The sequence below is a fragment of the Oncorhynchus masou genome, chromosome 13, assembly GCF_036934945.1.
Source record: "Oncorhynchus masou masou isolate Uvic2021 chromosome 13, UVic_Omas_1.1, whole genome shotgun sequence".
Lineage (NCBI taxonomy): Eukaryota > Metazoa > Chordata > Actinopteri > Salmoniformes > Salmonidae > Oncorhynchus > Oncorhynchus masou.
In genome coordinates this window covers 66,294,950-66,321,076 of record NC_088224.1, presented here as the reverse complement: position 1 = coordinate 66,321,076, position 26,127 = coordinate 66,294,950, and the positions used below count along the sequence as shown (strand labels likewise).

General features: G+C 43.0%; 1 protein-coding gene across 2 annotated transcripts in view; it reads right to left on the bottom strand.

The window, feature by feature from the left end:
• Positions 1–26,127, bottom strand: part of LOC135552863 (Golgi SNAP receptor complex member 1-like) — a 57,358-nt gene that overhangs the window by 2,935 nt on the left and 28,296 nt on the right. For both annotated transcript variants that reach the window (XM_064984775.1, XM_064984776.1), the window contains exon 7: positions 11,672–11,701. In XM_064984775.1, the coding sequence (XP_064840847.1) occupies positions 11,672–11,701 (30 nt within the window). The remainder of the gene's footprint in view (positions 1–11,671; positions 11,702–26,127) is intronic.

Sequence of the window (26,127 nt, the reverse complement as noted above, 5' to 3'; positions counted from 1 at the left end):
TGTAGCGGTGGGGGCGGGTTTTTAGAAATGTAAACACATTTTACTTAAAGATGTAATAAACAGAAATACCTTATTTACATAAGTATTCAGACCCTTTGCACCCGAGGTCAATTTCTAGCCTCATGGTATTCTGTTTCCATTGATCATCCTTGAGATGTTTCTACAACTTGGAGTCCACCGGTGGAAAATTCAATTGATTGGACATGATTTGGAAAGGCACACACCTGTCTATATAAGATCCCACAGTTGACAGTGCATGTCATAGCAAAAACCAATCCATGAGGTCGAAGGAATTGTCTGTAGAGCGCGCCGAGACAGGACTGTGTCGAGGCACAGATCTGGGGAAAGGCACCAAAAAAATACATCTGCAGCATTGAAGGTCCACAAGAACACAGTGGCCTCCATCATTCTTAAAAGGAAGAAGTTTGGAACCGCCAAGTCTCTCCCTAGAGCTGGCCGCCCAGCCAAACTGGGCAATCTGGGGAGAAGGGCCTTGGTCAGGGAGGTGACCAAGAACCCGATGGTCACTGACAGAGCTCTAGAGTTCCGGCCTTTATGGTAGAGTGGCCAGAAGGAAGTCACTCCTCAGTAAAAGGCACATGACAGCCCTCTTGGAGTTTGCCAAAAAGGCACCTAAAGGACTCTCAGACTATGAGAAACAAGATTCTCTGGTCTGATGAAACCAAGATTGAACTTGTCACGAACCGGCTCAAAGCCCGTAACAAAAGGGAGACAAGGAGTAACAAAACATATATATTTATTAAATAAGTAACTAAGTATAATATACAATGGTGTGTGTAATCAGTAGTGTAAGTGAGTGTTTTTCATGCATGTGATAATGCAGGGTGTTGAAAAGTGCCAAAGCAAACAACCCAAAGGCCACCAAGAAACAACAAAATCCATAAAGGTGTCTGCATGGAGAGAGTCTCCTCCATGAATGGGGAAGTGGTGTATTTATCCTGGGACACACCGGGCCCAGGTGTTTCCCATGGAACTGACGACCCTCCCAACTCCGCGCTAAGTAGAGAGAGATCCTTGATGAAAACCTGCCCCAGAGCACTCAGGACCTCAGACTTGGGTCAAGGTTCACCTTCCAACAGGACAACGACCCTAAGCACACAGCAAAGACAACGCAGGAGTCTCCGATTCTCTTTGAGTGACCCAGCCAGAGCCCATATTTGAACCCAGTTGAACATCTCTGGAGAGACCTGAAAATAGCTGTGTAGCAACACTCCCCATATGACCTGACAGAGAACAATGGAAGAAACTCCTCTAATGCAAGTTTGCAAAGCTTGTAGCGTCATACCCAAGAAGACTCAAGACTAATTGCTGCCAAAAGTGCTTCAACAAAAAGGTCTGAATACTTGTGTAAATGTGATATTTCTGTTATGTTTAATAAATTAGCAAACATTTCTAAACTTTTTGTGTGTAGATTGATGAGGGGGAAAAAACTATTTAATCCATTTTAGAATGAGACAAACCTAACAAAATATGGAAAAAGTCAAGGGGTCTGAATACTTTCCGAAGGCACTGTAGGTGACAACAGCTGTCATAAGCCATCCCATCAAATCATATGGCCAAGCGTCACGTATGGAGGAAACTGGCACCATCCCTACTAGAGGTCGACCGATACCGATTATTGGAGGACCAAAATAAAGCCTATCCCGATTAAATCGGCCAATATTTTAATATATATATATATTTGTAATAATGACAATTACAACAATACTGAAAGAAAACTTATTTGAACTTAATATAATAAATCAATAAAATCAATTTAGTCTCAAATAAATAATGAAACATGGTCAATTTGGTTTAAATAATGCAAAAACAGTGTTGGAGAAGAAAGTAAAAGTGCAATATGTGCCATGTAAAAAAGCAAACGTTTAAGTTCCTTGCTCAGAACATTAGAACATATGGAACCTGGTGGTTCCTTTTAACAAGAGTCTTCAATATTCCCAGGTAAGAGGTTTTAGGTTGTAGTTCTTATAGGAATTATAGGACTATTTCCCTCTATACCATTTGTATTTCATTAACCTTTGACTATTGGATGTTCTTATAGGCACTACAGTATTGCCAGCCTAATCTGGGGAGTTGATAGTCAAACATAACACTCCAAGATGGCATAGCAGTTCAGACGTCTTTTGTCCTCGTCTTGTCGTGTCCCGTATATATATTTACAACTTTCTTCGCATACCTTTTAAATATATTTTTTATTTTCCATAAACTCATCTTCAAAACACTCTACTGCAACCCGCCTCACCAATTGATATTTAAAAAAAAAGAAAGTATTATTTACCTCAAATCTGTCATCCTCCATAGAAGCTAACCAGAAGCTAACCCAGAAGCTAGCCAGAAGCTAGTTAGCCTCTTAACTGGCTAATCGTTAGTATTCAGAAAACCACGGTTTGTGGTCATCAGCTATCTTTTAGCTCGAAAATCTATCGCCAGTTTTGTACGGCGCGGCTCGGACCGGAACATACCGGACCTCCAGATTTCAACCGCAAACTCTGGACATTTATACCTGGATCTCGCAGCTAGCTAGCTGCTATCCGTGTTACTATCGGCTGTCGTCGATTCCGGAGCAAACATCAATTATTCCGGAGCTAGCCAGCTGAAGAGTTCCATCAGTCACTCCTGGGCTACAATCACCTATCCGGAACTGTTTTACTGCCAAAGCGGAGCCCCACCGGGCCTTCACAACTGGACTACCGACGTTATCTACCAGAGGGAGTTATCCGGCTGGCTCCTCCGTCGCGACGTTACCTGAACGCCCATCTGCGGTCTGCTAATCGTTAGCAGCCGATAAGACAGCTATCTGAATAGACCTATCGGACAATTTATTATTTTTTACTTCTTGGGCCTCTATAACTATATCTATTGTTTTTTTGCGAATTGGATTCATCCCCTCTACCACACGGAACCCCACTAATCCTACCGACAGAAACGCACGAGGTGGCTAATAACAGACCTCCATCCTATGCTCGCTTGCTACCAATGGCCCGGCTAGCTGTCTAAATCGCCGTGACCCAACCAACCTCACTACTCACTGGACCCTTTTGATGACTGGACTAAGCATGCCTCTCCTTAATGTCAATATGCCTTGTCCATTGCTGTTCTGGTTAGTGTTTATTGGCTTATTTCACTGTTGAGCCTCTAGTCCCGCTCACTATACCTTATCCAACCTATTAGTTCCACCATCCACACATGCGATGACATCTCCTGGTTTCAATGATGTTTCTAGAGACAATCTCTCTCATATCATCACTCAATACACCTATGTTTACCTCCACTGTATTCACATCCTACCATACCTTTGTCTGTACATTATACCTTGAAGCTATTTTTTCGCCCCCAGAAACCTCCTTTTACTCTCTGTTCCAGATGTTCTAGACGATCAATTCTTGTTGCTTTTAGCCGTACCCTTATCCTCCTACTCCTCTGTTCCTCTGGCGATGTAGAGGTGAATCCAGGCCCTGCAGTGCCTAGCTCCACTCCTATTCCCCAGGCACTCTCTTTTGATGACTTCTGTAACCATAATAGCCATGGTTTCATGCATGTTAACATTAGAAGCCTCCTCCCTAAGTTTGTTTTATTCACTGCTTTAGCACTCTGCCAACCCGGATGTTCTAGTTGTGTCTGAATCATGGCTTAGGAAGACCACCAAAAATTCTGAAATGTTCATCCCAAACTACAACATTTTCAAACAAGATAGAACTGCCAAAGTGGGCAGTGTTGCAATCTACTGCAAAGATAGCCTGCAGAGCTCTGTCCTACTATCCAGGTCTGTGCCCAAACAATTTGAACTTCTACTTTTAAAAATCCACCTCTAAAAACAAATCTCTCCCCGTTGCCGCCTGCTACAGACCACCCTCTGCCCCAGCTGTGCTCTGGACACCATATGTGAACTGATTGCCCCCCATCTATCTTCAGAGCTCGTGCTGCTAGGCGACCTAAACTGGAACATGCTTAACACCCCAGTCATCCTACAATCTAAGCTTGATGCCCTCAATCTCACACAAATTATCAATGAACCTACCAGATACCTCCACAAAGCCTTAAACACAGGCACACTAACCACCAACCCCTCTAAATACACCTCTCCTGTCTTCAACCAAGATCTCAGCGATCACTGCCTCATTGCCTGCATACGTAATGGGTCAGCGGTCAAACGACCTCCACTCATCACTGTCAAACGCTCCCTGAAACACTTCAGCGAGCAGGCCTTTCTAATCGACCTAGCCGGGGTATCCTGGAAGGATATTGATCTCATCCCGTCAGTAGAGGATGCCTGGTTATACATTTTTTTAAATGCCTTCCTAACCATCTTAAATAAGCATGCCCAATTCAAGAAATGTAGAACCAGGAACAGATATAGCCATTGGTTCTCCCCAGACCTGACTGCCCTTAACCTCTTGAAACTCCCCATCCCGGATCCGGGATTGTGACTAAGCCTCAGGCTCATTAGCATAACGCAACGTTAACGATTTCTGAAAATCGCAAATAAAATTAAAATAATGCGTTTGCTCTCAAGCTTAGCCTTTTCTTAACAACACTGTCATCTCAGATTTTCAAAATATGCTTTTGAACCATAGAAATGGACTAATTTGTGTAAGAGTATGCAAAGCTAGCATAGCATTTTGTGTAGCATGTAGCACGCAACATTTTCACAAAAGCCAGATAAATAAAATCATTTACCTTTGAAGAGCTTCTGATGTTTTCAATGAGGAGACTCCCAGCCACATACCAGATGCGCAGTGTTTCCTGAAAGCGTCTGTGTGTAGGAGAAATCGTTCCGTTTTCTACATTGCGCCTGGCTACCGAAACGAACCGAAAATGCAGTCACCTACAACGTGAAACTTTTTCCGGATTAACTACATAATATCGACCGAAACATGGCAAACGTTGTTTGGAATCAATCCTCAAGGTGTTTTTTCACATATCTCTTCATTGACATGCAGTTCGTGGAAGCTTGCTTCTCTCTCTGTGCCCCATGGAAAAATACTGGCAGGTGACTTTTGCGCACCAATTTCGGCGCAGGACACCGGGCGGACACGTGGTAAATGTGGTCTCTTATGGTCAATCTTCCAACGATCTGCCTACAAATACGTCACAATGCTGCAGACACCTTGGGGAAACGACAGAAAGGGCAGACTCATTCCTCTTGCGTTCACAGCCATATAAGGAGATCATGAAAGACAGAGCATCAAAAATCCTTGTCATTTCCTGGATGCCAAGTCATCTTGGTTTTGCCTGAAGCTCACGTTAAAGGGCACGCACAGAGAAGATATTTGTATTTCTGGACACGTCAGAGTGTTTTCTTTCGAACAGTAGCAATTATATGCATAGTCGAGCATCTTTTTGTGACAAAATATCTTGTTTAAAATGGGAACGTTTTTCTTCCAAAAATGAAATAGCGCCACCATAAGTGTAAGAGGTTAACCTACACAAAAACATCCTATGGCGTTCTGCATTAGCGTCGAACAGCCCCCGTGATATGCAGCTGTTCAGGGAAGCTAGAAACCATTATACACAGGCAGTTAGAAAAGCCAAGGCTAGCTTTTTCAAGCAGAAATTTGCTTCCTGCAACACTAACTCAAAAAAATTCTGGGACACTGTAAAGTCCATGGAGAATAAGAACACCTCCTCCCAGCTGCCCACAAGATAGGAAACACTGTCACCACTGATAAATCCACTATAATTGAACATTTTAATAAGCATTTTTCTATGGCTGGCCATGCTTTCCACCTGGCTACTCCTACCCCGGTCAACAGCACTGCACCCCCCCACAGCAACTCGCCCAAGCCTTCCCCATTTCTCCATCTCCCAAACCCAGTCAGCTGATGTTCTGAAAGAGCTGCAAAATCTGGACCCCTACAAATCAGCCGGGCGAGACAATCTGGACCGTTTCTTTCTAAAATTATCTGCCAAAATTGTTGCCACCCCCATTACTAGCCTGTTCTCTTTCATGTCGTCTGAGATTCCCAAAGATTGGAAAGCAGCTGAGGTCATCCCCCTCTTCAAAGGGGGGGACACTTGACCCAAACTGCTAAAGACCTATATCTATCCTACCCTGCCTTTCTAAGGTCTTCGAAAGTCAAGTCAACAAACAGATTACCGACCATTTCGAATCTCACCATACCCTCTCTGCTATTCATTGATCTGGCCAAGACTTTCGACTCTGTCAATCACCACATCCTCATTGGCAGACTCGACAGCCTTGGTTTCTCAAATGAGTGCCTTGCCTGGTTCACCAACTACTTCTCTGATCGATTTGACACACTGAACTCTGAGGGTCTGCTGTCCGGACCTCTGGCAGTCTCTATGGGGGTGTCACAGGGTTCAATTATTGGACCGACTCGCTTCTCTGTATACATCAATGATGTCGCTCTTGCTGCTGGTGAGTCTCTGATCCACCTCTACGCAGACGACACCATTCTGTATACTTCTGGCCCTTCTTTGGACACTGTTAACAACCCTCCAGGCAAGCTTCAATGCCATACATCTCTCCTTCCGTGGACTCCAATTGCTCTTAAATACAAGTAAAACTAAATGCATGCTCTTCAACCGATCGCTGCCTGCACCTGCCCAACATCACTACACTGGACGGCTCGGACTTAGAATACGTGGACAACTACAAATACCTAGGTGTCTGGTTAGACTGTAAACTCTCCTTCCAGACCCACATCAAACATCACCAATCCAAAGTGAAATCTAAAATTGGCTTCCTATTTCGCAACAAAGCATCCTTCCCTCATGCTGCCAAACATACCCTTGTAAAACTGACCACCATACCAATCCTCGACTTCGGCGATGTCATTTACAAAATAGCCTCCAATTCACAACTCAACAAATTGGATGCAGTCTATCACAGTGCAATCCGTTTTGTCACCATTGCGACCTGTACGCTCTCGTTGGCTGGCCCTCGCTTCATACCCTGCTAGGTAAAGTCCCCCCTTATCTCAGCTCGCTGGTCACCATAGCATCACCCACCTCTAGCACCTGCTCCAGCAGGTATATCTCTCTGGTCACCCCCAAAACCAATTCTTTCTTTGGCCGCCTCTCCTACCAGTTCTCTGCTGCCAATGACTGGAACGAACTACAAAAATCTCTGAAACTGGAAACACTTATCTCCCTCACTAGCTTTAAGCACCAACTGTCAGAGCAGCTCACAGATTACTGCACCTGCACATAGCCCACCTATTATTTAGCCCAAACAACTACCTCTTTCCCTACTCTATTGATATTATTTATTTTGCTCCTTTGCACCCCATTATTTTTATTTCTACTTTGCACTTTCTTCCACTGCAAATCTACAATTTCAGTGTTTTACTTGCTATATTGTATTTACTTTGCCTCCATGGCCTTTTTTGCCTTTACCTCCCTTATCTCACCTCATTTGCTCACATCGTATATAGACTTGTTTATACTGTATGTTTGTTTTACTCCATGTGTAACTCTGTGTCTTTGTATGTGCCAAACTGCTTTGCTTTATCTTGGCCAGGTCGCAATTGTAAATGAGAACTTGTTCTCAACTTGCCTACCTGGTTAAATAAAGGTGAAATAAATACAGCGCAATGCTTGAAGCACAGCGAAGAGCTGCTGGCAAATGTAGGAAAGTGCTGTTTGAATGAATGCTTACGAGCCTGCTGCTGCCTACCACCGCTCAGTCAGACTGCTCTATCAAATCATAGACTTAATTATAACACAGAAATACAAGCCTTAGGTCATTAATATGGTCAAATCTGGAAACTATCATTTCGAAAACAAAACGTTTATTCTTTCAGTGAAATACGGAACCGTTCCGTAATTTATCTAATGGGTGGCATCCCTAAGTCTAAATATTGCTGTTTCATTGCACAACCTTCAATGTTATGTCATAATTATGGCAAATTAATTTCGGTCTTCGTTAGGAAGAAATTGTCTTCACACAGTTCGCAACGAGCTAGGCAGCCAAAACTTCTGCATATACCCCGACTCTGCATGAACTGAACGCAAGAGAAGTGACACAATTTCCCTAGTTAAAAGAAATTGATGTTAGCAGGCAATATTAACCAAATATGCAGGTTTAAAAATATATACTTGTGTATTGATTTTAAGAAAGACATTGATGTTTATGGTTAGGTACACATTGGTGCAACGACAGTGCTTTATTCACGAATGCATTTGTTAAATACTACTTCACCCGTTTGGCGAAGTAGGCTGTAATTCGATGATAAATTAACAGGCACCGCATCGATTATATGCAACGCATGATAAGCTAGATAAACTAGTAAGTGATTATGTTAAGATAAGTTTAATGCATCTTCCACTTAAGAATGATGGAGGCAAGTTTAATGCTAACTTACCTTGGCTCCTTGCTGCACTCACGTAACAGGTCGTCAGCCTGCCACGCAGTCTCCTCGTGGAGTGCAATGTAATCGGCCATAATTGGTGTCCAAAAATTCTGATGACCGATTGTTATGAAAACTTGAGATCAGCCCTAATTAAATGGGCCATTCCGATTAAATCGGTCAACCTCTAATCCCTAAGGTAAAGCAAGGTGGTGGCAGAATCATGCTGTGGGGATGGTTTTCAGCGACAGGGACTGGGAGACTAGTCAGGATTGAAGCAAAGATAAACAGAGAAACAGAGAGATCCTTGATGAAAACCTGATCCAGAGCTCTCAGGACATCAGATTGGGATGAAATTTCACCTTCCGACATGACACCCCTAAGCGCATAGCCAAGACAATGCAGGAGTGGCTTCGGGACAAGTCTCTGAATGTCTGTATGGCCCAGTCAGAGCCCGGACTTAAATCCGATGAAACATCTCTGGAGATACCTGAAAATAGTGGTGCAGCAACGCTCCCCATCCAACCTGACAAAGCTTAGAGCTTGAGAGGATCTGCAGAGAAGAATGGGAGAAACTACCCAAATACAGGTGTGCAAAGCTTGTAGCGTCATACCCAAGAAGACTAGAGGCTGTAATCGCTGCCAAAGGTGCTTCAACAAAGTACTGCGTAAAGGGTCTGAATACTAAAATATTAATTAGTAAGTAAGTTCTACAAAAAAGGTTTTTCCTTCTCATTATGGGGTATTTTGTGTAGATTGATGAGTGGAAAAAAATCTATTTAATCAATTTTAGAATAAGGCTGTAGCCTAACCAAATGTAGATAAAGTACTTTCCGAAGGCACTGTACACAGACACACACTTCATAGCAAAAAAGCTTCAGAGAACAACCCTCTGTTAGATATTGTTTTCCCCAGACACCTCAAGACAGCAGATATACAATCTCATTGAGAAACAAAAATAGTAGCTTTCACATGGTAACTGTAATTTAGTCTTAAGAGACTAAATGCACCGTCAGAGACGGTGCCATTCAGTTAGAGTCCATTTCCTTCAAAGACGTAAAGCCTGGAACAAAGCCTGAGGGCACTAGCTAATTTCAGATCTTGCATCTCAGTTCAGATATAGTACATTTCTGTTAGCGCGGTTATTTTCTTATAAGGAATGAGGCCTGGAACAAAGCCTGAGGGCTCTAGCTGATTTCAGATCTTGTGGTGTTCTTCAGTGTACATGGACATCAAGCACTTAATGTTCTCCCATCTCCTTCAACTGAGTGCTGCCTTGTCATTGGAAGATTAAATAGCTGTGATATGGAAACTTCCTCACCAGTGTGGGTGCACTGTGTGTTGAGTGTGTGAGAGCGAAGGTGTTTGAGAAAGTGTGGTAGTTCACCATTTGTAGTACATGTTTGAATAAGCGTGTATGTGTGTTGTCTAATCTTCATCGCTGCCAGCTGCTGATAGCCTAACACCTCGTAGGGTGTTGCTGAGGGGACCATCAGTCCCTATGCCAAGGATATATCATGTTCTCCAGAGTCAGAGGGGAAGACCAGTCGCCTCTCTTCCCAAAGCCCAACACTGCTGACTAACACTGGGCCAGCGTTAGCAGCTCTGATTGCCAGCGCGTTAGCGTAGCGCTATCTGATAAGGGCGAGGCTAAAGCACACACACACTGACTCGACCTGTCTGAAAACCAGCTTAAAGCTAAACTAATTCAGCTCATCACCGTTAGCATCTAAAGTAAAGTCACTGTGGGGTTTCTAGATAAGTTTATTTAGACCAATTCTCTCCAGTCTAACCCCAATTTGACAGAGCTTAATATGGATATGTTACTTTAACTACCAAAAACAGCATTTCTGTGCTGTGAAAATCGCACTCTTTTCTTTCTGCCTCGGTCACTGGAGTCCCAACTGGTCCTCTCAAAACATTATCGATTTTTATTTCCAACCTGGGTCTTAAAGCCCAATGCATATTAATTCACATAAATGAATCATAGCTCAACCCTCCTCATCCCCACAGGGCATAATAACACACAAAAACTAATCAGGAGAAAAAATATGCTTCATTATCTTCTGGCTGTGTGCGTGGATGTGTCTTGTTAGGCGTGTTCAAGACGGGGAGGGAACCGGTAATGATCGTGGCTTTCTCATCCAGTGTAATTTTCTGCTTGGCTAAAACAAGAGGGAAGAGAGAGGGAGACTCGGGTGGGTGAGGGGGGCTGGACAGGAAGAGGTGCTGCACGGCCCACAAATTCACTTAATGAAGCACCTGTGCCAGTAGCCTCCCCTCCGGCAGCTATCTGTGGGTGGGCTGCGGCAGGAAGAGAAGATGGATGAGAGGGGGAGGGAGGGATAGATGGAAGGATAGATAAGAGGGTGGATAGATTCGGAGGAGTTTGCGCTGGGTGGCCACATGAATGGGGAGGTTGGGGACGCCCCTAACAGGATAAGATGCAGAGGCAACAGGGAGGCTGAGATGATCGGAGGGATAGAGGCAACAGGGAGGCTGAGATGATCGGAGGGATAGAGGCAACAGGGAGGCTGAGATGATCGGAGGGATAGAGGCAACAGGGGGGCTGAGATGGTGGGAGGGATAGAGGGAACAGGGAGGCTGAGATGATGGGATGGATAGAGGCAAAAGGGAGGCTGAGATGGTGGGAGGGATAGAGGCAATATGGAGGCTGAGATGGGAGGGATAGAGGCAAAAGGGAGGCTGAGATGGTGGGAGGGATAGATGCATAGACCACTTCCTCTCTCTTCAAACTTTGCTTGACCATATCAACCCACTTAGGCCTGAAAGCTGTTCTTGTCTCCATCTCTGGGCTAATGGTGTAATCTCATCTAAATGGTGTCACAGAGTGGATGTTAAGAGGTGGGGTCAGAGGCAAGGAGCTCCACACAGACCAAGGTCGCCATCTGATCTGTCAGGATCACTAGGGTCTCTGTACTGGACTCTTTAGAGAGACTTCACCTCATGCCCATGGAGATGTCTAACGTCCAGTGTAGCTACCAGTTTAAAGACAACAAAAAAGTGCACACTAGGGAGTACAGTAGTGTGTGTGTAACGATCCCCTAAAGTCCCAACAAGGATAGTAAAACAAAAATTATCCCTCATGGGGACATTTCCCAGGTCCCCACGAGAACAAAGACTATTTTAGACTTAGGTTAGGGGGTTAGGGAAAATAGGATTTTGAATGGAAATACATTTTAGGTGCCCACAAGAATAGTAAAACATATGCTGTGTGTGTGTGTGTGTGTGTGTGTGTGTGTGTGTGTGTGTGTGTGTGTGTGTGTGTGTGTGTGTGTGTGAGAGAGAGAGATAACGTCTGTCTGCATTAGGCTTACCTTATTGTGTCATCCATCAGTCGGTCTGAGCTGCAAGGAGAGGGAGAGAGAATCAGAGAAGAAAGAGATGGTTAGTTTCTGTGGTGAGGCAGCAGCAGTGTGGTGATATGGGGGAGATTGATTGACTTGAGCTCCTCCACATATCTCTGGGAGTCAGGGTGGCAACAATTGGTGCCAAGCTGGCCAGAATCCTGATCAGGTCCCTGGGCGGGATGCGCTGGGATCCACTTCCTCCCTCCATCCATCCATCCCCAGCAGCACCCCGGCTAACAGAGCCTATGGGCCGAAATCCTTAACTTTGATTTATGTGGTGGGCCTTAATTCCAATTTCCCATTGACTTCAATGTATGAAGTTATGATTAACAAGAAAACAGAGTTGCTTTTGTGCATCTTGAGTTAGGATGAGTAACTACTGAATACATCCCAGGTCACGGTTGGGGTCATAAAGCCATATGATTTGATGGGATGGTTTATGACAGGTGTTGTGTCACCTATAGTGTCTTCGGAAAGTATTTAGACCCCTTGAATTTTTCCACATGTTGTTAGGTTAGTCTCATTCTAAAATGTATTAAATCGTTTTTCCCCCCTCATCAATCTACACAAAGTTTAGAAATGTTTGCTAATTTATAAAAAACAGAACAGAAATATCACATTTACACAAGTATTCAGACCCTTTCCACAGTACTTTGCTGAAGCACCTTTGGCAGCAATTACAGTCTCGAGTCTTCTTGGATATGACGCTACAAGCTTTGCACACTTGCATTAGAGGTGTTTCTCCCATTGTTCTCTGCAGATCCTCAAGCTCTGTCAGGTCATATGAGGAGTGTTGCTGCACAGCTATTTTCAGGTCTTTCCAGAGATGTTCAACCGGGTTCAAATATGGGCTCTGGCTGGGTCACTCAAAGAGAATCAGAGACTCCTGCGTTGTCTTGGCTGTGTGCTTAGGGTCGTTGTCCTGTTGGAAGGTGAACCTTGACCCAAGTCTGAGGTCCTGAGTGCTCTGGAGCAGGTTTTCATCAAGGATCTCTGTACTTTGCGCCCTTCACCTTGATCCTGACTAGTCTCCCAGTCTCGATTGCTGAAATCGATGCTGCCACCACCATGCTTCACCCTAGGGCTGGTGCCAGGTTTCCTCCAGATGTAACGATTGGCATTCAGGCCAAAGAGTTCAATCATGGTTTCATCAGACCAGAGAATCTTGTTTCTCAAGGTCGAAGAGTCTTTAGGTGTCTTTTGGCAAACTCCAAGCGGGCTGACGTGCAATTGCCGAGGAGTGGCTTCCGTCTTGCAACTAACATTAAAGCCTGATTGGTGGAGTGCTGCAGTGATGGTTGTCCTTCTGGTTATTCCATCACCACAGAGGAACTCGGGAGCACTGTCAGAGTGACCATCGGATTCTTGGTCACATCCCTGACCAAGGCCCTTCTACCTCGATTGTTCAGTTAGGCTGGGCGGCCAGCTCAAGGAAGAGCCTTGGTGGTTTCAAACCTCTTCCACTTAAGAATGATGGAGGCAACTGTGTTCTTGTGGACCTTCAATGCTGCAGAAATGGTTTGGTACCCTTCCCCCAGATCTATGCAAACACAATCCTGTCTTGGAGCTTTATGGACAATTCCTTCAACCTCATGTCTTAGTTTTTGCTCTGACCTGTACTGTCAATTGTGGGACCTTATATAGACAGGTGTGTGCGCGCCTTTCCAAATCATGTCCAATCAATTTAATTTACCACGGATGGACTGCAATCAAGTTGTAGAAACATCTCAAGGATGATCAATGGAAATAGGATGCACCTGAATGTATACCTGAAATCTGACCGATGTGTCTTGTGTTTTTTTCCACTGTCAGTCAAAGTCAGGCTTTCACCTAGATTCACCGGGTCAGTCTGTCATGGAAAGAGACTAATGTTTTGTACACTCAGTGTATACCACACTTGAATATGAACACACACAGACAAAAATAGTACTACTTCTAACTTCCTACTTCCCAAGGTGCCCCAACCTATCCTACAAACAAATAGCCTTGCTATCATTTCTAGTCCCCTTCACTCTGACACAGTACCAATCACCTCAGAGCTCGTCTCTTTACACACAGCTAATAAATAGCATGCTGTTTAGCTGGTGTGTCACCTCGTACTGTGTCAGTGCAGTGGCAGACCTGGCCCTTTATTCATCTGCAGCCTGGAGATCAGCACTGTTAGCAATGTGCTGTTAATCATTATAAAATGGCCCCAGTTGCCACTGACAAGGCCCTCTTCAGTCTCTCGTCCTGCCCTATAGCAATTAGCAATAGTCTCTTATGGCTGTGCAGAGCCGTTTTCCATATGGTATGGATCTTATTATTATTTTTTTTTTAAACTGGTAAATTACTACTAGCTTATGCTAGACTCATGATTTGTTTAATAATCTTTTTGCTTACTACATGATTCCATATGTGTTATTTCATAGTGTTGTCTTCACTATTAATCTACAATGTGGAAAATAGTAAACAAAGAAAATCCCTTGAATGAATAGGTGTTCTAAAACTTTTGACCGGTCGTGTACATTACAGCATTATGGATGCTAACCAATTAGAACGGAGCTAATGGTGTGGAATGGTGGAGGGATGGGATGACTGTTACAGTATATGGGCACTGGGCAGCATCTTACATTAAATATTGCTGTGATGGAAATACTGAACACATTCTGAAGACAAGGCAATCTGCTGCATCTGTAGCTCTGTGTGGCTTTTAAAGGAACACCCCCACCTCACCATTTTCCTGAACAGACAGAGTGTGTGTGTGTGTGTGTGTGTGTGTTGACAGGTTAATTAAACCAGAGGTGATGTTGTGATGATGATGGACCCAGGCAGTAACATCTAAGCTGGAGATAATTACTGTCTGAGTAAATCATTTGTTTGGTTTTCTAGGCCCTGGATGACGAAGGGGTAAACTGGGCTCAGGAGATCCAGGATCCTGCTCCCCTGAGTGGGGGAGTCCCCAGAGTATACTGTCCTACCCTGGAGGGAGAGGACATGGCAAAAAGAACTCTACTCCATATAGTCCCACAGAGCCTAATAACGTCACAGCACGCATACTCTCCTAGTGTAATGATCCCTCCTGTGGCTCAAGTTGCTCGTCAAAAACAACAGTCTCTGCACTTTATTTCCTAATTAGAATCAATAGTGATAATGTTTCAGAAAAGGAGGAAAAACAAAGTAGTCAGTTCAGTCCTCCCTCCAGGGAACAGGACACCAGGGTATAGACATTACATTACATTTACATTTAAGTCATTTAGCAGACGCTCTTATTCAGAGCGACTTACAAATTGGTGAATTCACCTTCTGACTAGGTCATTGGTGAACAAATTTGGAACATCATTTCCAAACCGCCATTGTTGGAAAAATAATGATTTTATATTGTACCAGACAGGACGTGATTGTGATAGTCAAGCCAATTTGAATCATGTCGTGCACAACAGTACTACACCTTGGTGTCTCAGCTTTGCGCACGCACACACACGGATACCCACGGACACACTTCATCCCCTATTCCCCTAGTGATGAATGTCCTCCAGGGGGGGTGGGGGGGGGGGCAGTAGGGGACGCGGGCGCAGCCATCCTTCATTCCTGTGCCACCTGGCTTTACTGAGACAGACAGATCTATGACTGGCAAGGTCCTCTTGTTACTAAATGGGCTGACCAGTGCCTGGCAACCACATCTTTTATGGTTAGGACTTGAGGGAACAGCATGACTCAAGGAGAGGGAGAGTGGGGAGGCAAAGGAGGGGAGAGGAGGGAGATGTGGGGGGACAAAGGAGGGAGAGAAAGAGCTGAGGGGGAGGGGCAGCACAACTCAAAGAGAAAGGAGGAAGGGTGAGTGCAGAGCTTTGCGGTCTCTAAGTTGGTCTGGCTAGTGTCAACGGGTAAGAAATATGGAGGTTGCCAATAATGATGATTTAAAAGAGGGCTTGGTAATCATGGTGGAGAGTGAGTGTTGACAAGACAGTAGGAAGTGTGTGTAGCTGTGTTCCCAAAGGAAACAGTTGTATCTGCTTATCAAACCATTACAGGTACAACTGCATTTAGTGAGCTGGTTTAACTAAACATGGATCATTCTTTTCATCAATTCAGAAAACAACATTACCATTATGATGTCTTGACCCGTTTGTATGATTTGTGTTCCTGTTTACTATAACATTTTTAAAAAGGGGTTGTTTTGGGACATCGGCTGCGTTCCGATTCTCTACCCTTCTCCTGAAGTGTGCACTTACACACTCCCGTCATGGATTTAAAAGGAATGAACTGGTGTGAGGAATATGGTGGAAACTCCTTCCAGAAATGCTCGCACCAATCCAATGCTTTCATTGCACCAATCCAATGCATGATGATTGGGAGTGAACACCTCTGGAGAAGGGTAGAATCGGAATATGAAGAGGATAGTGGGTTACTCTAGCAAAGTCATTGGTGGAGGGACACAAAGCCAAAAGGCCATGTCCTCATACGGGACCTGACCACAGTCACACCTCTGAATACCAGATGGGTCTCACACACACACACACACACACACACACACACACCCTTTCCCAATAGAAACTGTTCTAACCTCGCACTATTACAATAGCAGCACACATGTACCTCAGACATACCCGTGGTACTAAGTCTGGATACTGTATTAACCAGATTATATACTGTATTTAACATTTGTTGGTACAGTTTTAATATTTAGTCAAGAATAGATTAATGTTGCCCCAAGAGGAGATCAAAAATTATGTTTTAAAGCTTTGAATAACAACAAATGTCTGCCTGTCACTTTGGTAAAAGCCTGAGGAATGGGGCAGGAGAAAGACTCTCGCATTAATAGACAGAGCTATGGATGTGAAGACTGACCAAGTTATTTAATGGATATTTTGAAGGGTTCTGATTGGGTAATAGAGTTGAACTAAGCTCATGGGGAAAAAGTTATATTCTTCAAGAATAAAGGCCGAGGTGATGACAAAATTTAAAATCAGCCGGTGATTGTCAAGCAAATAACGGTCTCACGGTAATTGACCGATAATTAACAAACACATTGAGCATCACCTAGCTTCCACACAGCCTACAAGCCTCTGATGCAGACCTTTGGAACTTCTACATTTTAAGTGTAATAAATCCATGTGATATAGTCTATACCATTCAATAAATGCATTATTTATTTTAGAGGTCTAAAGAAACATAATATGAAGAAAATGTAGTCTATTTCAGAAGAAAAGAATAGCATACTGAGTTGTCCTTATGTTAGGTCCTGATCTAGCTATGCTATATGGCTGTGGGCTACACTAGTTCATTTAGCAGACAAGATTATATTAGAATTCTGTGGCGTTATTTTATAGTTAGAAGAATATGATATTTTCTCCAAAAGTTCAGGGAATGAGCAAAAGTGTTGGGCGGTTAACAAAGAAACAGGCACTCCTACATGCTTAATTTAGAGTTATTAACCTCTCTGGGATATGTGGGATGCTAGTGTCCCACCTGGCAAAAAGCCAGAGCGCCATATTCAAATAAATTACTATAAAAATCAAACTTTCATGAAATCACAGACTTTAATTTGTATCGTACGTGTTGTGAATCCAGCCAACATGTCAGATTTTGAAAAGGCTTTTCGGCGAAAGCAAACGATGCTATTATCTGAGGATAGCACCTCCGTAAACAAAGAGAGAGAAGCATATTTCAACCCTGCAGGCGCGACACAAAATGCAGAAATAAAAATATAAATCATGCCTCGAGCTTCATCTGTTGGCACTCCAATATGTCCCATAAACATCACAAATGGTCCTTTTGTTCGATTAATTTAGTCGATATCCAAAATGTCAATTTATTTCAAGCGTTTGATCCAGAAAAACACCGGTTCCAACTTGCGCAACGTGACTACAAAATATCTCAAAAGTTACCTGTAAACTTTGCCAAAACATTTCAAACTACTTTTGTAACACAACTTTAAGTATTTTTTAAAGCAAATAATCGATACAATTGAAGACGGGATGATCTGTGTTCAATACAGGAAAAAAACAAACTGATGCTGCCTTTCTGGTCACGTGCCTCGAACAAACAGTACACTTGAAGTGACCCTCATTTTTAACAGGGCTACTTCATTCCACAAAAGAAAAACCTCAACCAATTTCTAAAGACTGGTGACATCCAGTGGAAGCAGTAGGAACTGCAAGAAGGTACACGAGAAATCTGGATTCCCAATGAAAACTCATTGAAAAGAGAATGCCCTCAAAAAACAACAACAATCTGAATGGTTTATCTCTCTGGGTTTCATCTGCTACATAAGTTCTGTTATACTCACAGACATGATTCAAACAGTTTTAGAAACTTCAGAGTGTTTTCTATCCAAATTTACTAATAATATGTATATCTTATCTTCTGGGGATGAGTAGCAGGCAGTTGAATTTGGGCATGCATTTCATCCGGACGTGCAAATACTGCCTCCTGTCACCAAGAAGTTAATATAACATTAGTTGTTCTACAAACGTTGGATGGATGGATGGATGGATACATGCATACATGCATGTTTATATTTTTTTATACATTGTAAGGCTGCATGATGAGACTAATGATGATTTGAAAAAAGTAGCTTGAAAAGGCATGAGCTCTGCTTAGTTTTTTTGCGCAGAATGTATACTTGGTCTCATTCACAATTTGAGAAGCACTTGATAATGCTTAAAACTTCACGGCGGCATCCTCTTTGTGAGGCCGTAATGAACCTTTAAAAAATCCATGTCTTTTGCAGCTCCTCTACCTGAGTGGTGCCTGCTCTGAAGCACTTCTCACTAACACAGCTCTCCATCAAGTGATCTGGCCGTTCTCACAGGCTACAAGTGAAGACGGAGACAATGAAGAGGATCTTGGAAGAACGGTGCACATTTCCTTTGTCAGCCAACAAGATGAGTAGGCCTAACGAACAGCAAAAGCATTAGCCTATGTCAATCTACCATCCCCCACAATACAAAAGTTGACCTATTATATTCCGTGTGAGAAATAAATATTCCAAACATAGTCTGGGATGGTTGTGGGATGTGATAGATCCCAAATGTATACAACCACTAGCATCAAAAACTACAGTAGCCTATAAATGCGAATGTTCCGTTAGCGGGAAAACACCATTATCAAAAGGGATTATGCATTTAATGCCTTTATTATAAAGGTGATTCTTATGGTGAAAATTATCTTCCCCAAACTTGAAACTCATGCACAGCCAGTTAGCTCTACACCCCTGGTAAAGTGGATTAATGTGCTTAAGTTATTTGGCCACTTTAGTTGTGATAAACATATAGGCCAATGGGGGATAGGCTACATGAGGTGTGCGACTATGATTTTTTTTTTTAATCATAAGATCCCTTGACTTTATCCACAATTTATTATGATACAACCTTGTTCTAAAATTAGTTTTTATTTGCATCAATCTACACACAATACCCCATAATGACAACGGAAATATCACATTTACATAAGTATTCAGACCATTTACTGAGTATTTTGTTGAAGCACCTTTGTCAGAGAATACAGCCTTGAGTTTTCTTGGGTAAGTTTGGCACACCAGCATTTGGGGAGTTTCTCTCATTCCTCTTTGCAGATCATCTCAAGCTCTGTCAGGTTGGATGGGGAGTGTTGCTGCAGAGCTATTTTTAGGTCTCTCCTGAGATGTTCGACCGGGTTCACATTAGAAGTCGACCGATTAATAGGAATGGCCAACTAATTGGGGCCGATTTCAAGTTCATTTAACAATCGGATATCTATATATTTTTTTACACCTTTATTTAATCTTTATTTAACTAGGCAAGTCAGTTAAGAACACATTATTTTCAATAACGGCCTAGGAACGGTGGGTTAACTGCCTCGTTCAGGGTCAGAACGACAGATTTTTACCTTGTCAGCTCGGGGGATTCAATCTTGCAACCTTACAGTTAACTAGTCCAACGCAATAACGACCTGCCTCTCTCTCGTTGCACTCCACAAGGAGACTGCCTGTTACGCGAATGCAGTAATCAAGGTAAGTTGCTAGCTAGCATTAAACTTATCTTATAAAAAACAATCATAATCACTAGTTAACTACACATGGTTGATGATATTACTAGTTTATCTAGCATGTCCTGTGTTGCATATAATCGATGCTCCAATGTGTACCTAACCATAAACACCAATGCCTTAAAATCAACACAGACGTATATTTTTAAATCTGCATATATTGCTAAAAGAAATCCAGGTTAGCAGACAATATTAACTAGGTGAAATTGTTTCACTTCTCTTGCGTTCATTGCACGCAGAGTCAGTGTATATGCAACAGTTTGGGCCGCCTAATTTGCTAGAATTTCACATAATTATGACTTAATATTGAAGGTTGTGCAAGTTACAGGAATATTTCGACTTATGGATGCCACCCATTAGATAAAATACGGAACGGTTCACGTATTTCACTGAAAGAATAAACGTCTTGTTTTCGAGATGATAGTTTCCGGATTCGACCATATTAATAACCCAAGGCTCGTATTTCTGTGTATTATCATGTTATAACTAAGTCTATGATTTGATAGGGCAGTCTGACTGTGCAATGGTAGACATCAGCAGGCTCGTAACTTATTCATTCAAACAGCACTTTCGTGCGTTTGCCAGCAGCTGTTTATGACTGTAAAAGCCTATCAACTCCCGAGATTAGGCTTGTGTAACCGATGTGAAATGGCTAGCTAGTTAGCAGGGTGCGCGCTAATAGCGTTTCAAACGTCACTCGCTCTGAGACTTGGAGTGGTTGTTCCACTTGCTCTGCAAGGGCTGCGGCTTTTGTGGAGCGATGGGTAATGCTGCTTCGAGGGTGGCTGTTGTCGTTGTGTTCCTGGTCCGAGCCCAGGCAGGAGCGAGGAGAGGGACGGAAGCTATATTGCTACACTGGCAATACTAAAGTGCCTATAAGAACATCCAATAGTCAAAAGGTTAATTAAATACAAATGGTATAGAGAGAAATAGTCCTATAATAACTACAACCTAAAACTTCTTACCTGGGAATATTGAAGACTCATGTTAAAAGGAACCACCAGCTTTCATATGTTCTCATGTTCTGAGCAAGGAACTTAAACGTTAGCTTTCTTACATGGCACATATTGCACTTTTACATTCTTCTCCGACCCTTTGTTTTTGCATTATTTAAACCAAATTGAACATGTTTCATTATTTACTTGAGGCTAAATTGATTTTTATGTATTATATTAAGTTAAAATAAGTGTTCATTCATTGTTGTAATTGTCATTATTACAAATAAATAAAATTAAACAAATTGTCCGATTAATCGGTATCGGCTTTTTTTGGGTCCTCCAATAAAATCGGTATTGGCTGTGTGCTTAGGGTCGTTGTTCTGTTGGAAGGTGAACCGTCACCCCAGTCTGAGGTCCTGAGCGCTCTGGAGCAGGTTTTCATCAAGATCTCTCTGTACATTGCTCCATTCAACATTGCCTTGATCCTGACAGTCTCCCAGTCCATGCCACCGAACAATATCCCCACAGCATGATGTTGCCACCACCATGCTTCACCATACGGATGGTGCCAGGTTTCCTCCAGACATGACATTTGGCATTCAGGCCAAAGAGTTCAATCTTGGTTTCATGAGACAAGAGCATCTTGTTTCTCATGGTCAGAGTTCTCAGGTGACTTTTGGCAAACTCCAAGAGGGCTGTCATGTTTCTTTTACAGTGGAGTGGCTTCCGACTGGCCACTCTACCATCAAGGCCTGATTGGTGGAGTGTTGCAGAGATGGTTGTCTTTCTGGAAGGTTCTCTCATCTCCACAGAGGAACTCTAGAGCTCGGTCAGTGACCATCGGGTTCTTGGTCACATCCCTGACCAAGGCCTTTCTCCCACAATTGCTCAGTATGGCCCGGCAGCCAGCTCTAGGAGTAGTCTTGGTGGTTCCAAACGTCTTCCATGTAATAATGGAGGCCACTGTGTTCTTGGTGACCTTCAATGCTGCAGACATTTTTTGGTACCCTTCCCCAGATCTGTGCCTCGACACAATCCTGTCTTGGAGCGCTACGGCAATGCTTTTCGACCACATGGCTTGGTTTTTGCTCTGACATGCACTGTCAACTGTGGGACCTTATATAGACATGTGTGCCTTTCTAAAATCATGTCCAATCAATTGAATTTACCACTAGTGGACTTCAATCAAGTTGTAGAAACATCTCAAGGATGATCAATGGAAACAGGATGCACCTGAGCCCAATTTCAAATCTCATAGCAAAGGGTCTGAATATTTATGTAAATAAGGTATTTTTATTATTTTTATACATTTGCAAACATATCTAAAAACCTGTTTTCACTTTGTCATTATGGGTTATTGTGTGTAGATTGCTGAGAATTTTTTAAATATTTAATCCATTTTAGAATAAGGCTGTAACAAAATGTGGAAAAGGTTAAAGGATTTGAATACTTTCTGAAGGCATTGTATAATTCACAAGTGATAAGCTAATATTGTCACCCATCAGCAGTGGTGTAAAAAACACTGAAGTACTACTTGTCTTTTTTGGGGGTATCTGTTCTTTACTTTTTATATATATTTGTCAACTTTTACTTCACTACATTCCTGAAGAAAATAATGAACTTTTTACTCCATACATTTTCCTTGACACCCAAAACTACTAGTAACATTTTGAATGCTTAGCAGGAAAGGAAAAATGGTCAAATTCACACACTTATCAAGAGAACATCCCTGGTCAGCCTACTGCCTCTGATCTGGCAGACTCACTAAACACAAATGCTTTGTTTGTAAATGTGTGTGTTGCAGCGTGCCCATCTCTCCGTAAAAAAAAGAAAATGGTGCCGTCTGGTTTGCTTAATATAAGGAATTTGGAATGATTTTTACTTTTGATACTTAAGTATATTTAAAATCAAATGTTTTTACTCAAATAGTATTGTACTGGGCGACTTTCACTTGAGTCATTTTCTATTAAGGTCATTATTCTATTAAACTTTTACTCAAGTATGACAATTGGGTACTTTTTCCACCACTGTCCTACTATTCTTGATTTAATCTTGTCTTTATATATACTAAATAATATGTGTGAAATTCATTTGGATTTAGAATGGACCATTATAATGCACCCGTCTCAAAACGGAGGAAAAAAACATGTTCTCTTCACTTAAATAGCAAATGGAGGACTCTTTTCCCGTGGTTTATTTTCATGCGGTTTATTTTCATGCCAGACAGGTAGGCTATACACCTGTTGTAAATGTAAGCAATGTGCTTAATATTAGGAAGGTTGAGAAATAAATATAGTAGGCCTAGCCTATAAAAAGAGGATACCATCAGCTTTCTAAGAGTCCATCACTCTGTATTCACGCAATTTCACAGCCTATAGAAATGTTGCTCAACATGGGCATTCATGAAGTTTGATTAGATTTTCAATTACATTTGCATTGATGTCAGAGATTACAGGGACAATAGTGCGCTGAGTACCAGGCAGTTTGATAGGCTACTAATGACCACCAGCAGCAGCATCAGAGCTTGGAGAAGCCTAATTACCATGACTAAATGGTCACGTGGAATTTGACTGCCATCATGACTCGTGACTGCCGGTGTGGCGGTAATACGGTAACCGCAACAGCCCTATTCAAGAATTAATGGCTATATATCAGAAAAGTTCCCAAAATGTACAAATCGCAGACTGTAGCATTAAAAGTTGCTACGACGAAATGCTTCCAGGGTTAAATTCAACAACATTTTTTAAAAGCAGTCCAGGTACCTTAACATTACTGAACACACACAGCCACAACATTTCACCCAGTCAGCAGAAAAGGTCTATTGCACAGTTAACTCCATACAAGACGTAATGTTGATCACTTTATTATGGGCTCATCACAGGCACATCACAGAAACATCTGACAGAAAACGAGATGACACAAATCAATGTGAAGAAGCGCTCTCCACCCGGTAGAATGAAGGTAATGTTGACCCTGGCACTACTGGCTCCTGTGGCCATCCAGTCTTAGTAAACCATGCCTTTTTACTGAGCTGACATCTACAACCATGACAACACCCAACCCAGAATCATCTCAAGCGTCTACCCCATTGGCCCAATGTCCGGCGTGCAAGTGTGCTGTGACATGGCCACTGACAGCAGGCTGGACGGTACTTCTACAGGCAATGGGATCACAACAAGAGGGTTTTGCAACGCAGATGGAGAATAGTGGCTGGAAAACATCTTCCATTTCACCCTGAGGAGGAGTGTGGACATGGAGGACTTGAGGGAAACAGAGTGTTCGCCAAGTACTACTACTCCTCTGTGGGTCCAGGATCCGACGGCTACTAATCAATTTACATTAGCAGATGGCCCAAAGTGCTTATACTGCACATCACTGAATTCACCAATGGGGGAGCATGTGACTCAATGTCCTATCACAGGTTTCCAAAATGCTCCACTTCTGACAGAACTCTAGAGAAGACCAGTGACCAGTGATCTGTGCTAGAGTTAATGGGGGCGTTCTGGAATAATATTTGTGCTCTGACAAGCCCTAATGGTGTGTATGTGTGGGGAGTTGATGATTACTTCCTTCCAGTTGGTGTTCACCGGCGTTCCTGGAAAGATGACTACTCTCAAATCTACCTGCTGTCTCTCTCTAAATCACCCAAATCAAACAGCATGAGCTTGGAAAGTATTTGGCTAGAGATGAAGACATATAGGATGTAAGCCATATACGGGTGGCAAAATCACATTAGTAGCTTAATAGGGCGTTGGGCCGCCACGTGCCGCCATAACAGCTTCAACATGCCTTGGCATAGATTCTAGATTTGACAAAGTTGTAGTGCAACTAGGGTAAAATGAATGAGCCAATGAAAAGTTTTCATTTAAAAAAGGTCCAATGCAGCAGCTGTAATAGAGTTCCATTCAAAATGGGCAGAAATAGCTTTTTAGCAAAAAACCTTGGCTATGACTGTCTGGGAGTGGTCTGAGTGGGGAGGGGAACACTGAAAACTAGCTGTTATTGGCAGAGAGGTTTGGAATTCTTTGTTATTGGTCTATTAACTATGGTGACAGCTGGGTGAGGATAGGGTTGAGGGGGGTAAGGAGGACAGCTGGGTGAGGATATGGGGTGAGGAGGGTAGGGGGTGAGGAGGACAGCTTGGTGAGGGTAGGGGGTGGGGAGGGTAGGGGGTGAGGACAGCTGGGTGAGGGTAGGGGGTGAGGGGGGTAGGGGGAGAGGAGGGTGAGGAGGACAGCTGGGTGAGGGTAGGGGGTGAGGGAGGTGAGGGTAGGGGGTGATGGGTAAGGAGGGGATGAGGGGTTGACAGCCACCTGACACAGCTGTTATGAGAGGTTGGGTAAATTAATAAAAAAGGCAAGGTAGCAAAAGGAGGAATGGAAGGAGGAAAGAAAGGAAGACTGCTCAGCTTGTAAATCATCAGGTGCAGAAAGGGGGGACGGGGACGATGACTGTTGAGCTGCAGCGGGAGCTAATTCATGGCATTTTAATATGTGTCAATGAGACGGAGGATGGATTTATGTGTTGCTCACTCACTGTCAGGCGATATGGTTCAGTTGCAGGGAAGGGGAGGTAGGACAAGGTAGGGAGGTGTGTATCCTTGTGGCAGCCACAGCAAAAAACTAGGGTGTTCTCCATCCTGCCTCTTATCACAGTGCTGTGTTTTTGCAGTCATTAAAATCAGCCATCAGAGCAAAGCTAATTCCATGTGGTATTGTGATTTATCCTCGAGAAATCTACCTTTCTTGGAGCAAAAACTTTAGCGCACGTGCAGAGATCAATGACTCAGTGAAGAACTAATGTAACGTAACAACTGCATTGTTGAAGGCATCCACACTACTGGATACTGTCACACACTGTCCACAATGCCTCCTAAATCAGAAAGAAACTACTGGGGTTAACCTTCATAACTTTTCAGATAGTACAGTAGTTTCTGTCTTCATAACCTTTGAGACAATGGGGGTGAGTGAGATGATCGATGCCAGATTAGAAAATCAGATAGCTAATTAAACAGGGGTGATCTGCCTCAGCTCTGCTATATATATCCCATTTAGCAGACGCTTTTGTCCAAAGCGACTTACAAGTCGGCTGGGGCCACTACTTTTACATATGGGTGGCCCCAGCGGGAATCGAACCCACGACGCTTGGCGTTGCAAGCGCCATGCTCTACCGACTGAGCCACACAGGACCATGCTATGAGGATGTCCGTTTCATTGATGGACTAAATAAGAGATATTGGAGACAGATCGGTTTTTATTTTTGTTTCAAAAGTAACACGCGGTCTTGCTACAGCTTCTCATTGGGACTGTGTGTGAGAGAGAAATGTCCATGCTACTGAGAACTGACACAGATGGAGGGAAGGAGGGAGAAGGGAGAAATGGTCTGTGAGGGAGAGAGTGAGGTTGAGGGAATAGCGTGCAAGAGTGAAAAATACATGACATACACAAATAATGAGGAACACTACTACTAATGCCA